The sequence below is a fragment of the Staurois parvus genome, unplaced genomic scaffold, assembly GCF_062004578.1.
Source record: "Staurois parvus isolate SC_StPar_1 unplaced genomic scaffold, SC_StPar_1.0 ptg000424l, whole genome shotgun sequence".
NCBI classification, from domain to species: Eukaryota; Metazoa; Chordata; class Amphibia; order Anura; family Ranidae; genus Staurois; species Staurois parvus.
Window position 1 is genome coordinate 921,235 of NW_028318220.1, and position 15,591 is coordinate 936,825.

The 15,591-nt window shown below is 38.6% G+C and overlaps 1 protein-coding gene across 1 annotated transcript in view; it reads right to left on the minus strand.

Annotated features, from left to right (window-relative positions):
- The window catches only part of ERGIC1 (endoplasmic reticulum-golgi intermediate compartment 1), a 138,865-nt gene that overhangs the window by 36,088 nt on the left and 87,186 nt on the right, over positions 1 to 15,591 (minus strand). Inside the window, exons 4-6 of the mRNA XM_089687392.1 lie at positions 9,829 to 9,923; positions 6,916 to 7,040; positions 3,032 to 3,136 (exon numbers count right to left, since the gene is read on the minus strand). Coding sequence (XP_089543518.1) covers positions 3,032 to 3,136; positions 6,916 to 7,040; positions 9,829 to 9,923 — 325 coding nt within the window. The remainder of the gene's footprint in view (positions 1 to 3,031; positions 3,137 to 6,915; positions 7,041 to 9,828; positions 9,924 to 15,591) is intronic.

A 15,591-nucleotide genomic window follows, 5' to 3' on the forward strand; every position in this document is an offset into this window, starting at 1 on the left:
CTTTGTGATCTTCGGTCGCAAACCGGAAGTGCATGTGCCGCCATTTTGGAAAAGGGATTTCTGCACATTGCTTACAGCATACACTGTACAGTGAGTTTTAACCCTGAAGGGTCCCAGGACGACACTTTTAAATAGGAGTTTACTAGATTATTTTAATAAAGGCTGTTTTTATTGGCAATACTATACAATACTGAGAGTTCTTTTCACATGATGTGGAGCGATCTGGAGATATTTAAAAGTGCTGGCTAACAGTGTGAAGATCTGTGTACCAGTATACCCTCCCGGGTTAAAAGGAAAAGCGTAGTTTGACCTGTCATTACGGGTAAAAAAACTTGGAGGTGTGCACAATAGAATGTTGGAGGTGGATGATCACTAAGTGGTGACACAGGGACACCGTATACGTTTATGCAGTAGTGTGTTACACTGGTCCACTTGAAGTATAGAGGATTTAAAAGGGACGGTTCACCATTTTTTGAGACCATATTTATAGGATACTCGCTGCTGGTGTATTTGGATCACAATCTTTAGGAGATATACCACACAAGTTCACGTGAAGAGATTTAAGATTTAAAAAGGGACAGTCCACTATTAACCACTTCCAGTATGGACACTTTTACCCCCTTCCAGTCCAGGCCAATTTTCAGCTTTCAGTGCTATCGCACTTTGAATGACAATTGCGCGGTCATGCAACACTGTACCCATATGAATTTTGTAGCATTTTTTTGAGACAGATAAAACTTTATTTTGGTGGTATTTATTCACCACTGGCATTTTTATTTTTTTTGCTATGTAAATTAAAATGTCCAAAAATTTTGCAAATAAATAGTATTTCATCATAAATCTTGGCCAAAATGTATTCCGTTATATTTTTAGTAAAAAAACAAAAAAAACCACAAAATTAGTTTATAACCAAAAATTATAATTTTTAAACATTTTCTTTTACTATTTTTTACTTATTTTTTTTTTTTTTACATACTGTCACCCTAGTAGTACAGTGTCACCATGGTGACACTGTACTGCTTGTGGGGGGTGATGTAGATTTTTTTTAATTCTTACACTGATAGCTTTTTACACCCATAAAAGGATGTGAAAAGCAATCATTTCTCCTCCTCTCTAGCTGCATTCTTGCAGCCATTGATAACTACTGAGTGAGCTGTGATTGGTCACAGCTGGTCACATGATACAAGGCTGTTGTGAATAGCCTTGTACCATGTGACCTCTGTGATCATCCACAGATTTCACACATAGTAAGCAATGATGTCAGAAGTGACATCTTACTACTCTGCACGTGATCACTGATTGGCCAATCAGTGATCACATGATCGGGACCTCGTACAATCCAGAGGACGCAGCGGGCACCAGATCGTGGTGTGCGCGCTCCCTTTTATAAACGGCCACCCTACCCTGCACTGCCACTGTTCGGCCATTTATATACAACGGCCGGACGGGAGGTGGTTAAGGACATTTATTTGGTATTTGTGTGCACAATTCATTTTTAGCACTAGTTATGTGCAGTTCTATGGGTACCTATGTGTATGCATTGGCAAGACATTTAATGTAGCACACATTGATTGTCACAAGCACAGTTTCTGTTTTCACTACTAATATATGCATGTTTAATATTTTAGCACTATATTTATGTTTATATTGCTGCGCTGCAGTTTTTATTAATTTATGGTTTACATGTGGGAACACATTATATGCTAGCCGCACAGTTTGTGTATAGAGAACCCTTAGTGCAATAAACCTCCTAAGAAACAAACTCCAGATTGTATTTTCAGAATAAGACTTACTTTTACCAATCTTCTTGTAATGGGAGAGAAAGTAATGTGCCACCCAGGGCCGACACCCTGAAAAATGTTGAATCTGTTGACCCCCTTTAATATATCATGCTGATTAAAATGATGGCTCACAGATAGCGCTATAAGGGAATCTCCCATTGCATCATAGGAGGAGACCCTTTATCAGTACAGACCAGCTCACTAATAATGCAGGAAGAGGTGGCATGTGGAGGGGTATAATGGCTAGACATAAATCCTGTTTTTTTTTTGTTTTTTTTATGCACAGCTATTCAAGGTATTTTCCACAGATAGGGTTGCAATTATTCTCCAATTGCATGTATGTTATGTTACTCTGGCTGTATACTATTAGATCTTCAAATGAATGTTTTTTTGAACATCTGTACAGAAATTTTCGGTATTCCTTAGTTTTGGAAAATTTTCCATCCTGATCCTTCAAAATTTTCTTGTCACTACAGTTGAAAATGAACATCAATTTGACCTCACTAATGATTACAAAAATCGAACAAATTACATTTTTTAAACAAAATTCTACTATTGTTCGGCCACTTTTATAGTTGTAGGTCCTCCTGGGCTTTTCTCTGCCATGGTTTGTGATACATCTCGGCACAGATGAACAATCAGTTATGCAAGCATACTTTGTATTAGTGGTTTGTGGCTTTAGTTCCAACTACAGATTAAAATGTATTCATAGCAGTGTAACATTTTGATTTAGATGTAATGTACTCAACCACTAAACTTAAGCTTTCAGAAAACAAATCTATTTTTTTACTCCACAATAAATATGAACGCTATGTCATAAACAAGAGCACAGTACCTGGAGTATGTTATCAAAATGCAATTCTAAATCTAGATGACGTGTTTTTTGCAAGTATTGTGCTCTACATAATATAGCGCTTTTTTCAGTAAATACAAACAAGACATTACAAAACAAAAAAGGTTTTCATCCAACAGAAACACTAGCTATCATTACACACACAATTCAGACAATAAATGTAGTTTGGGTGTGTGACTTTACTCAAACTATAAAATGTCACTTGATGTTTTTCCTATCACAATACTGTAGAGGCACCACGAGTCTGAATCGTGGAGAATAAGCACTTGATAAACTATGATGGACATGAATTAAAGAAAAAGAATTAAAAGAAGCATCTTTGCATGTTGCCTTTTCCTGAATCAGCAATTTACAACAAGTTAAAGTTAGCAGTTTTGAATTTATGCAGCATACAAACCTGTAAAGTGTCACCAAAACTTAGCATGTGAATGAAGTGACTCATGTCAGGGTTCTGTGGCTGAGCTGTGGCACTGTGTGTAGACACATGGAAATTTCCAGGCACCTAGTAAAAAAAAAACAAAAAAAAAAAAAAAAACACGATGATGAAACAATATTAAAAAGATAGATATAAAGACCTTATTCGCATAGACTTACATCTAGCTTCTATATAGATTTCTATTAAACCCTCATTTTCTAAGGCATATGGCACACAGAAAAGCCAATTACTCAGTAAATGCACCTTTCTATATGTCCAGGCAATACAGTGCCAACTCGGTGTTAAAGTATATCTAAAGGCAAGTTCTCTCTCACCAGCCATCTCTCCCCAGCGCACACTTCTCCATGTTTTCTGGCATTGCCCAAAAACTCATCCATTCTGGCAAGAGGTGCAGACGTTGATAAATCAACTCACCTGGGGAGGACTGTAGTCAGAGTCTGATAGGTTTTTTTTTTTTTTTTTTATACTACATATCAACCAGATTCTGTACTCAATGCATTTATCTCCACCATCTGGAAACCAAAACAAACTAGATCTAGAGGATGGAGGACTGAACCCCTTCCATCCATCCATCATACAGAAGAGAACTTTACAGACACATGGTACGCACAGACCACTTTCTATTATTCACCCATATACCAGGATATGTGTACTACCCCTACCCAGATTAGGTCCCCTTAGTGTGACCTAGAAATTTCACATGCCTCTCCACTCATGCCGATCTGCCCTTCCCTTTTTCAATCATTTCCGAACTAACTCTCTGAACCTATCTATAATTCTCCTCCCCACTTTTGTTTCCTCCCTCTCCTTCTCCCCCATTCCTAATCATCTTATCCTCTTGGGTCCACTCCAGAATATTGTTGAGGAATTCCATTTCTGTCCCCGTTAAGAATTGTCAATTTTATACTAAAAAACAAAAAAGGCACAGGTACAGACCGCTTTCTAGGTTATCTAGTACAAGACATGGCTGTTAATCCAGGGAATTGCTGATTAAGTCATGTCAGCTCTGAACCAGGACAGGAGTAACAGAACTTTACTATATTTATTTCAGGTACTTATATAGCGCCGTCAATTTACGCAGTGCTTTACATATATATTGTACATTCACATCAGTCCCTAACCCTCAAGGGGCGTACAATCTAAAGTCCCTAACTCACATTCATACCTACACATACTAGGGACACTATATGGAATATTTGAGGCAACTGTAGTCCCTGTCTATGGTCTGCCTAATTGATATGATGCCCTACAGTAAATAAAGAAATGTTTAAATAAAAAAGTAATTTTTTGGTACGGTCTATGTCCCATTACAACAGGTGTCTTCCATTTGATTATTTTCCCTCTTTTCCTGTTCTGGTGAAAACCGTCATAGATGATTTTTCATCACTGGTTCTCTCAGTGACAATATTCACCAGGACAAAACAGAGAGTGAATCTTTCTAGTAAAGACAGACAGCAATAAAAAAAAGAAAAAAAAAACAGGAGGTTTAACACTTTCACACACTATCCAAACCATTTTTAAAGTAGTTTGATATTTAATTTACAAGTTCACTTTTGTTAAAAAAAAAAAAAAAACCCTAGCTATTGCCATGCGTCTTCTATCTATAATATTCTTCACAACAGAATCGGAGTTCAGTGTGGGGGCACAACAGATAGGAAGAGAATAGGAACCCATACAGGATTTGTATGACAGGAGTGGACTTTTACTTTAACCTTTATCCACCCAGATACATATATAAATGTTCACTATTTAAAGAGGTTAAAGCAAATGCTGCAGCCATGAGCTTGGTATTGATTTTTAAACAGCCAACATTCGACTTTCAGGGGAGCATAGGACACAAGGTAAACTACTTTATAATGTAGAACATCACCAATCTCCCTAGTGACTATCTCCAATCAATCCTGTGACTAATGAACCAAAAAGGAACATGTGTTACTTTGATCTATGCTAGGAGGACATTGGGGGGTCTAAAAGATGGTGTCTCTATAAACATGGTCTGTCACCTGCCCATGATTTTACACAGGGGGCTTGTTAGCCCTCTTGTGACAGTAATAAAGTTAAAATAAAAAAAAATTGTAACAAAATAAAAAAAAATTATTTTTTGAAATCACCTTTCCTCACTCATATGAAAATGCATGTGTAAGGACTGAACAAGTATGTAAAAACACAAATTGTGCCAAACGTGCGAGGAATAAAAATCAGAGTGAGAAATAATTCTAGGGCCAAAATTCATGGTTACCTTTATAACCTGTCAAGACCTTTAAAACATCACCTATGGGGAATTGTGGCTACCATACTTTTATTTGGCATCTATTTACTCAATGCAACTTTTTTTTTTGGTTAAAGTATCATATTGCATGCGTTTGTGCTAAAATTCATTTTAGTGAATTTTTTAACTGAGAATATGCATTTCATAAACTGATGCGCAGATATGAGATTTAAAAAAAAATTCATCTGCCAACATTTTATTCTTCAGGGCCTCTGCCTTCATAAAATATATATTTGCTTTGGGGTTTAAGGTACTTTCCAGTAAAATATGTAGATGTCTGTGAGGAATAAAATTACTCACCCAGAAGACAAATGGTTAAAGAATTAGTCTACCAATATTATCATACGACGTCCTCCCAGAATGCGCCCCCCACACGGTCTGTGATTGCTGTGTCCTTTGGACACAGTTGATCACATGACATGGTAAAAGGCCAGTCAAAGCCTTTTGCTACGTGATCAGCTGTGTCCAATCACAGCTGACCACTATGTAAATACACTTGCTGTTTATCGCCAGTACTTTCCTCATGTTGTCACAGTGTGAGGAAAGTACTGCTGGTAACCAGCAACTGTCAAAGCAGACATCTGCACAGATAATCAGGGCACTGATTATTAGTGTACCCCAAAGTGCCCAGCAGTGCTGCCCATCAGAGCTGCCAATCTGTGCCACCTATCGCTACCGCCAGTCAGTGCCCTTCATTGCCGCATATCAGTGCCTCCTCATCAATGCTGCCTATCAGTGCCGCCTCGTCAACGTACATTAGTGAAGGTGAAAAATTACCAGTTTGAACATTTTGGGGAAAAAAAGGGTTTTCTTTTGTTTCTATTATAACATTTTGCACTTTTTTTTGTTTATACTGCAAAAAATAAAACCCCAGTGGTGATTAAATACCACCAAAGAAAGCTCTATTTGTGTGAGAAAAAAAAAAAAAAGATAAAAAATTTCATATGGGTACAGTGCTGCATGACTGCACAATTGTTATTCAAAGTGCAACAGCGCTGAAAGATGGCCTGGGCAGGAAGGGGGTGAAACTGCCCAATAGGCAAAAGTAGAACTATGATATAAAAAAAAAAAAAAAAAAAAGGGTTGTATTTACTCATGCTTGGAGAGTGTATGTATGTTTTGTAACATGCCAACTCTTCAGGCTATTATAATAATATATATTAACAGATTCTACAGGGCGTTTTAAAGCTATTTGGTTACGGTTCTTTTCCCACCCATATTATGCCATGGGCCTTCACATAACCCACATACAAATGCAACGTACACTAGGCAACTCATTCATACATAATTTACCATCCTACACATATATGTCATCATCAACAAATGTGAACTTGAACTCAGAAAGTGATTATGTGGAGAATGCAAGAACATCTAATTGCTGTAGAATTTAAACTAATAGCATAATTACATGGCTTGTATATTAAACCTGACTGGTAAGAAGAAGAAGATAGGGTTGTGGCTTTTGAACCTGAGACCAACTATTCTAATACAAAAAAAGCGGGGGAAAAAAACAAAGCAAACACATTTTGTATGAATACTTGACTGACACACACACACACACACACACACACACCACCTTGTTTATGGTAAACTGTCCTTCAAACCGGCAACCATTGCCATTATTGAGAGGAATCTTCATGGAATTATCAATATGTCCAACTTCATGCCTGCCCATTTCATCCTGAATATCCAAGCCCACCACTGAAAGACAGCATAATACAAGTTCCTTAGAGAAACCTTAAGAATGACATTTAGACAACAACAATGCCTACTAACAGACAAATGTTATGTAGCAATTTTGCTTTATTGTGGGGCCTCATATAGTAATCCTCAATACAGAGCCTTATGGGGGGATTCCCTGCACATTCTATGGGTCATCGAATCAGGAAGTAAAAGGAAACCATAGGTCTAAATGAAAATAAATAAAAAAAACCCCCAAAAAATAAATAGCCTTGAGTTCTCCTTAAAATGCCAATGAACTTGACTAGCATATCAATACTCTCTAAGATGTGTGCCAAAAGGTCATGACAAAGTGGAAAACCACCCTCTTCATCAACATTGGCTATTTGAAATCCTTATGTTGCTAATATTAGTAAATAGATAGAAAAGTATATCATATTTACATGTTTTAAAATTTTACATTTCCTCAGTTACTTCCTGGTTTCAATGCCTAGGCAAATTATGTCATACATCCCAGGAGTCTTCAAGAGGGGAGGAGGGGTTTTCTCAGCCAAGCACATCCTCCTGCCTGCATTCCTGAGCTAAGGGCAGATGAATTCCAGGAAGTACATGTTAGATTAATCTGGCCTAACAGCAAAATAAGCATGGGGACATGGATGGGTGGATGAGTTTGCTTTGAATAATAAAAATGAATTAAACAGTGTCTTTGGTTTGTAGTGCTCAGATGCAGTGAAGTTCCGCTTAAGTAACCCTGTGTCACAAAAGCGTCAGTGAGTGTTGAGATTTGTCATCGACCAAGGAAACCAATTTGGAGTACATAGGACAAGTGTACAAAAAGTCACAACACATGAGCAGGGACAGTGACATTTTAGCTATTTAGCAGATAGAAATGGTCACCTTATTAGCCTGTATGAGATCCCTCTGCGAAAAAGTGTTTTAAAGATACAGTGGTGAAAATTATTATTTGATCCTCTGCAGATTTTGTAATATTGCCCACTTACAAAGAAATGAAGGGTCTATAATTTATATGATAGGTGTATTTTAAATTATAGAGACAGAATATCAAACAAAAAAAACACGATACATATGTTATAAACGGAGTTGCATTTCAGTGAGTAAGTATTTGATCTCCTATCAACAATAATTTTGGTTCCCACAGACTGGCTATGCGCTTATGTGGTACACAGATTAGTCCTGTTAATTTAGGAAGGTGCTCCTAAAAGACAACTCGTTATGTGTAAAAGACACCTGTCCACAGAATCTTTCTTCCATTCAAACCTCACCACGGTGTGAAAAACCAAAGAGCTGTCAAAAGACATTAGGGACAAGATTGTAGACCTGCACAAGGCTGAACCATCAGCAAAAGGTTTGGTGAGGAGACAACTATTGGAGCGATTATTCGCAAATGGAAGAAATACAAAAGAACCATCAATTGGCCTTGGTCTGGAGCTTCATGCAAGATTTCGGCTCATGGGGTAAGGATGATCATGAGAAAAGTGAGGGATCAACCCAGAAGTACACGGGAGGAGCTTGTGAATGATCTCTATTCAGTTGGGACCACAGTCACCAAACAATCCATTAGTAACACACTACGCCACCATGGATTGAATTCCTGCAGTGCCCGTAAAGTACCCCTCCTCAAGAAGGCATATGTACAGGACTGTTTGAAGTTTGCCAATGAACATATAAATGATTCAGAGAAGGATTGGGAGACAGTTCTGTGGTCAGATGAGACTAAAATTGAGCTCTCTGGCACTAACTCAACTCACAGTGTTTGGAGGAATAAAAATGCTGACTATGACCCTAAGAACACCATCCATACAGTCAAGCATGGAAATGGAAACATTATGCTTTGGGGCAGTTTCTCTGCTAAAGGTACAGGCCCACTTTACCGCATTGAAGGGCCAACGGACTGGGTCATGTATTGTAAAATCTTAGATGAGAACCTTCTTCCCTCAGTCAGAACACTGAAGATGGGTCATGGATGGGGCTTCCAGCATGACAATGACCCAAAACATACCACCAAGGCAACAAAGGAGTGGCTCAAGAACAAGCACATTAAGGTCATGGAGTGGCCTAGCCAGTCTCCAGACCTTAATCCTATAGAAAATTTATGAAGTGAGCTGAAACTTTGATTTGCCAAACGACAGCCAAAAAACCTTAAGGATTTAGAGAAGGTCTGTACAAATGAGTGCACCAAAATCCCTCCTGAGATGTGTGCAAACCTGGTAACCAACTGCAAGAAACGTCTTACCTCTGTGCTTACCAACAAGGGTTTCTCCACCAAGTACTAAGTCATGTTTTGCTTGGGAATCAAATACTTCTTTTACTCACTGAACTGCAACTCAATTTATAACACTTGTATCATGTGTTTTTTTTTCTAAATGTTTAGTTGATATTCTGTCTCTATCCTTTAAAATACACCTGTGATAAAAATTATACACCCTCCTTTTCTTTAGAAGTGGGAAAACTTACAAAATCTGCAGGGGATCAAATAAGTATTTTCCTCACTGTATGAATGGGTCTCTCTATAGCAAAACAGAAGGGCAACACCAGCAACCATTTTGAGAATGACCATACACAATACTTTTCATCTTAATAGCTGTACACAAATAGCAGCTTTTATGGTTGCATGTATATCTAAGCTTCAAAGCTGAAGCAACTTTGAATTCAAAACTAAGACATTCAACATGGTAAAGTAAATGGTTCAGATGAAAATTGCTCTATCGTGCCTGGAATAATTATTTGGAAGTCTGCAGTGGCAACAGTCACAAACTGTACATTGGACTTTAATGGCAAAAATACTTACAGTCACAGTTAAGGTTGGGCAAGCTGATGTTCAGTCTTACATCTATTTTACCTCCACTCTCCTTATCAGGATCATCTACATATAGTTCATTAACACTGGAAGAGAAAACACAACATTACAGATTAGTAGACCAATTGGAAGAGTTTGTTTCTCTTCAGCTGTAATAATGTAAGCAGTTCTAAACAGATGCAAGCATTCAAATGAAATATGCCTACCTATAACAAATGTGTGGGCTGCTCACCTGGAAGCCCATGTCCTTCATTTAAATGAGCAACCTGAAAATATTACCAACCTGAAGAGGAATAAGTTTTTTTTTTTTTTTTTACTGAGTAGGCACTGGTTAGGGCCACTGAAGAATAAGGTTTTTGTTCGGCAAGATCCCGATTAATAGGCATGTAGCCGGAACTATGTAACTGGCACACTCCAATAATACTTGCATTGGTTTAGAACGGCTTACATTATTTACTAGATGCTGAGGATATATAGTATTGCAGCAGGATAGATCTACTAGCAACCAGAAGATTGATGGCTGAAGTGACAATGGCAAGTGTACTGCAAAGTCCAAAGAGGTAGTGGTGACCAGAAACGCTATTACAACAACACTGCGAATACCGTGTGGGATTAGAGAAAATAAAAAAGCTACAGTACACTATTGCAAAATCGCACAGTTTGTTAAAAATAGAAGAAGGTCTTAGGAAATTGGGAGATAAAACTTAGACGTTGTACCTCCAACATAGCATACCCAGCAAAACATGGGAATTATTAAGGTGGCCATAGGTGGTGAGAATTTTGAATGAAGATTCTTAGGGAAAAAATTTTCTAAGAAAGTTAAAGTGGAAGTAAACCCACTTTAGTAACATTTACCTACAGCTAAGCCTTTAATATGGCTTACCTGTAGGTACTGTAAATATCTCCTGAACGTGCACAGTTTAGGAGATATTTACTGTAGAAACGCTGGTGATGTCACTGGCGCATGCGTACTGCACTCTCAAATGGACGGTGTGCCGACCATTGAGAGAGCCATGCTGCGGTCAAAACTCCCTTCGCGCATGTGTGGGAGTGACGATAATCGCAGTTCGGCCAATGAGATGGCCACAGCTCGCGAACCCGGAAGGAAGACCGGGTGAAGATGGAAGCCTCAGGGAGCCATGACATCGCTCTGCTGCAGGGCTTCCTTTTCAGTAAGCCTTTCATAATGTGCTAGTATGCTCTTAACTTTACTACCACTTTAATTTGGTTTTATAGTCAGTGGGTCAAATCAACATTCATTTTTGTCTGCGGTGACGAGAAAATTCGAAGGAGTAGGATGGAAAATTTTTCTTGAACTAACAAATTTCAAACAGTATGGCACAGAAGTTGAGGAAGCAAGAACTGAGTACAGTTGAATGAACATGATTGAAAGACAAAAGACAAAAAGACAAATATAAATTGTTAACTGAAAATATTCAAAGTGGGCTAAACTTAGCAGTGGTGTACCACTATTTGGCATTGGTACTGTGCCCAGTTGTTTTCAGTCTTTTTATGACCTTATGGTTAGATCAAAGGGTAATTTTATACATGACACAAAATAATGTAGAATTATAGAACTCTATAGAACTCTATTTGCAATCCATGGAATGAGGCAGGAATGACAAGAAAAAAAAAAAAAAAAAAAAGAGGAAAAAAAAAAAAAAAAGGATCTACTTACAACTCATGGCAGCTACCATTATAATCGCCAAAACACAGTGCTGAAATATTTTGGATTCAAAGAATTAACTCAAACTGCAACTGAGAGGTAAGGATAGTTTGGTCTTTGCCTTTGGAAGCAAATTAGCAAAGGTTGCCACAGAGATTCTGTTTGAACTTCCACTGCAACAGCCATGGTTTGTAGAAGCCAGGTGGACTTGTGTGTTGACATTTGTCATACTAATTAATGTTAAACCATGTGATGGGCAGCACAGTGGTTAGTACTTCTGCCTTGCAGCACTGGGGTCGTTGGTTTGAATGCCAACCACGGCACTACAGGGTACTCCAGTTTCCTCCCACACGTCAAAGACATGCTGGTAGGTTAATTGGCTCCTTAATTGGTTGTCGGTCCACAACTGGTATTTTTATGCACTTGCAAGGTCTTCCAAGGGATGAAACATCAGGGAATGTGCATGTATTGTAGAGACATAGTGCATATGTTGTTTTTCTATTTTGCCCTGACATACAGTTTAAGAAATAGATTGGAGGTACTTTAAATGCACAGTGGCTAAATGGTTAGCCCTTCCACCTGGCAGTACTAGGGTTGCTGGTTTGAATCCCAACCATGGCACCACCTGCCTGGAGTTTGCATGTTCTCCCTGTGACTGTGTGGGTTTCCTCCAGGTATTCCAGTTTCCTTCTACACGCCAAAGACATGCTGGTAGGTTAATTGGCTCCTGTCTAAATTGACCCTAGTATATGTATGGATGAATGCGAGTAAGGGACCTTAGATTGTATGCTCCTTTTAGGGTTAGGGACTGATGTGAATGTACAATATATGTAAAGCACTGCTTAAACTGACGGCACTATACAAAAGTACCTGCAATAAATAAATACAAAAAAAACAAAAACAAAAAACTTCTTCTTCATAGCTCCTTCACTATATACAGCCTACAGTACACAAACAGCTTTTTACCCATAACATGCTGACATCTATTTGCGAAGCTGTGTGTGCAAAGCAAAAATGTGTTTGAACAGAAAACAAAAAGTTCTCCAACTACTCTGCATCGCTTTTTTTTTTTTTTTTTTTTTTTTTTTTAAACAAAACAAGACAGGGAGGTGAAAGACAGCGGAGTATAACCTTGTTCATGGGCCCTAATCCATAGAAAGAAGATTGTCAGCATTCATTAAGAAATCCTCTATGGCTCACAAGATCTTTCCTGAAGGCCCAGTCTGTAGTGTGACACAGCTTAAAAACAGCTCATGTGTGATTTAGGTCATAGTGCAACAATCTAAAAATTTGGAAGACTGAAATTAAGAGAATATTGTATTAAAAAGGCAAAAGATGGAAACATCTTAGGAAAAAAAAAAAAAACAATTGCTCTATATTTAAAAATATAGATCTTACATTTCATTAAATGCAGTCAAGAGTCATATTTAGCCAGTTTTTCATCATTTCAGCTCGGTAGACCTTTATGTTCTTTAGGCTCAACGTGACTGAATTCAAACTTAATTGATATGCTTAAAGTGCTACTAAACCCAGGACCCTGCATTCACTATATCTGGTCTCCCACAGAACATGGAAGTGCAATTTTAGTTAGATCAATCTTGTGACTTCTATCAGTGTCCAGCAGAGCACATGTTAAAGCTTGTAGGAAGAGAGTTTTCTTTCTGCTCTAGGAGGATGCAGGACCCCCGACCTCTGTCTGGGTAGTGCTGATTGGCACTGTGCTGATCACATGAAAAAAAGAATCCCAGGAAAAGAAAAAAAAAAAAAAAAAAAAAAAACCAAAGCTACAACATCTCTAGCAATACACACTAAACTGAGCATGTGAAGAGTGTCTGAACACATATGTCTGGATCAAATGGCGATTTTACACAATGTGGAGGATTAACCCCTTAGGTTCCACAGTGAGTATAACACGCATGCTTTACTGCATATACAGACTGATTTTACGGCTGTGGGTTTAGTAACAAATTAAGTTGTTTTTTTTGTCTATATAAAGCTTTTTTTAAGCTCACTGCACATTTGTATTTATTACAGGTAGTTATATAGCGCCATCAATTTACACAGAATATATATATAAAAATATATATATTCTGTATTAAGCGTTATTACCAAAACCCTGTTTCTTGGCCCTAATCAGCAGAAATATTTGTATTGTAAATCCCCAGCACAAATTGACACTTCCTTGTGGCCCACCCTTCGCACTCCTTCCTGGCTCCAAGTCACCACATAAGTTCAGCAGCATTCAGAAAACCGCTAGCGTCACCACTAAACAGCACTGCTGTCTGACCTTTGTATGCAGCAGCTTCTAGTGCTGATTATTCTCATTGTTGAGGCTTAATGCTGGGTACACATAGGAAGGGATTTTTTTCTGTTCAACTGATCAGGCAAAAGGGAAAAAAAACAAAAAAACAAAACCACCACACACACACACACACACACACACATCCAAAAGTTAGTGCGGTGATCTCTCCACTGAGCTACGTGACTAGGGGACCACCCCTCCACCAAGACACATTGATCAGCGCTCGCAGCCACTGGCAGCTGGTTTTCCAGCATGCCCAATCGACAGACGCCTGTCATCAGACCCTCTTCTGTCGGATGTGGAGCTGTACAAGAGTCAAAAGTTGTCCGATTCCTGCCGAACCAACCGGTTTTGTCTGATTTTAGGCGTGTGTGTACCCAACTTTAGTGTTGTGCCATCTAACCTTCTGCCCTAGGCACTGGCCCATTAGGGTAAACAGTTCCCTACCTCCTATAGCCTATTTAAACTGAGAGTAAAGTTAAAAAGTGTAACTAAACCCACAACAGTAAAATCAGTCTGTATATGCAGTAAAGCATGCTTGTTATATTCACTGTGGAATGTTAGGGGGTAATCCTCTGCATTGTGTAAAAAGGCTGTTTGATCCTGTCTTCTCTGCCCCTCCTCTTGTTCAAATGTCCACAGCTTATCTTCTGATAAGACAGACTGAACCCGTAGCCACATGCACATGCTCAGTTTAGTTTGGATTGCTAGAGAGGTTTTTTTTTCTTGGGAGAGTGCATGTGATCAGCACAGGGCCAAATCAGCACTGTCCAGACAGAGGGTCAGGGGTATTGCTTCCTCCTAGAGCAGAAAGAAAACTCCTCCTACAAGCTTTAACATGTGCTCTGCTGAAGTCACAAGACTGCTCTAACTGCTGATGAGAAAAGGTATTTAGCAGTTTAAATTTACTAAAATAATTGCATTTCCATTTTCTGTATACTGTGGGAGACCAGATATAGTGCATGCAGGGTCCTGAGTTAAGTAACACTTAATTTTTAAAAAGTTGCTTACATGCAGGGAATTTATGACAGAAGAGACCCTATTGGTCTCTTCTGCCATAAATGCATCCTCCTGTCTGTCAAATGTCATGTTCACTGAACTGAGAATATAAACTGAACTGAGAAAATAAATGCAGTCATTAAACGTCTATGCAAACATTTATGGCCCTGACCAGTGCCATGGCAATGTGACTCCCATGTGCATAGGCCACAGTAACGTCATCACGGCCCGACCTATCATAAAGCCGAAGGCAAGGGACCTGGAAGGAAGACCGGGCAAAGATGGAAGCACCGGATCAATTCCACCGCATCCCTAGAGGGCACCATTTGACAGGCAAGTCTGCCATAATACTGATATGCCCTGCATACTAGCACATTATGGCAAAACCCACCTGGGGGCCCCAAAAGAAAACTTTTACAGCAGAGTTTACTACCGCTTTAAATTAACCAACAAACAACTGTCCCCTGTCATTTAGCAGGACCAACTCTAAACACAAAGGGTTATCACATTTCATGAAAAGCGTAAAACCTGTGGTTGTTGACCACAGAAAACTAATTTTACATGTACAATTTGAAATGCAAGTTATAAAAAGGCGTTTGATGCCTACTACGGTTATCACATTACACATTTCATTTTTATACATTGTGACTGTTTTTATACTTAAAAAGGACAGTTACCAGCAAGAGTAAGATAACCATCAAGCGTGTATGTGAACTCTGAATACATGCAGAAATTAAGAACAAATTACACTGAATAAACAATACAACATAAAAAGTTACATTGATGA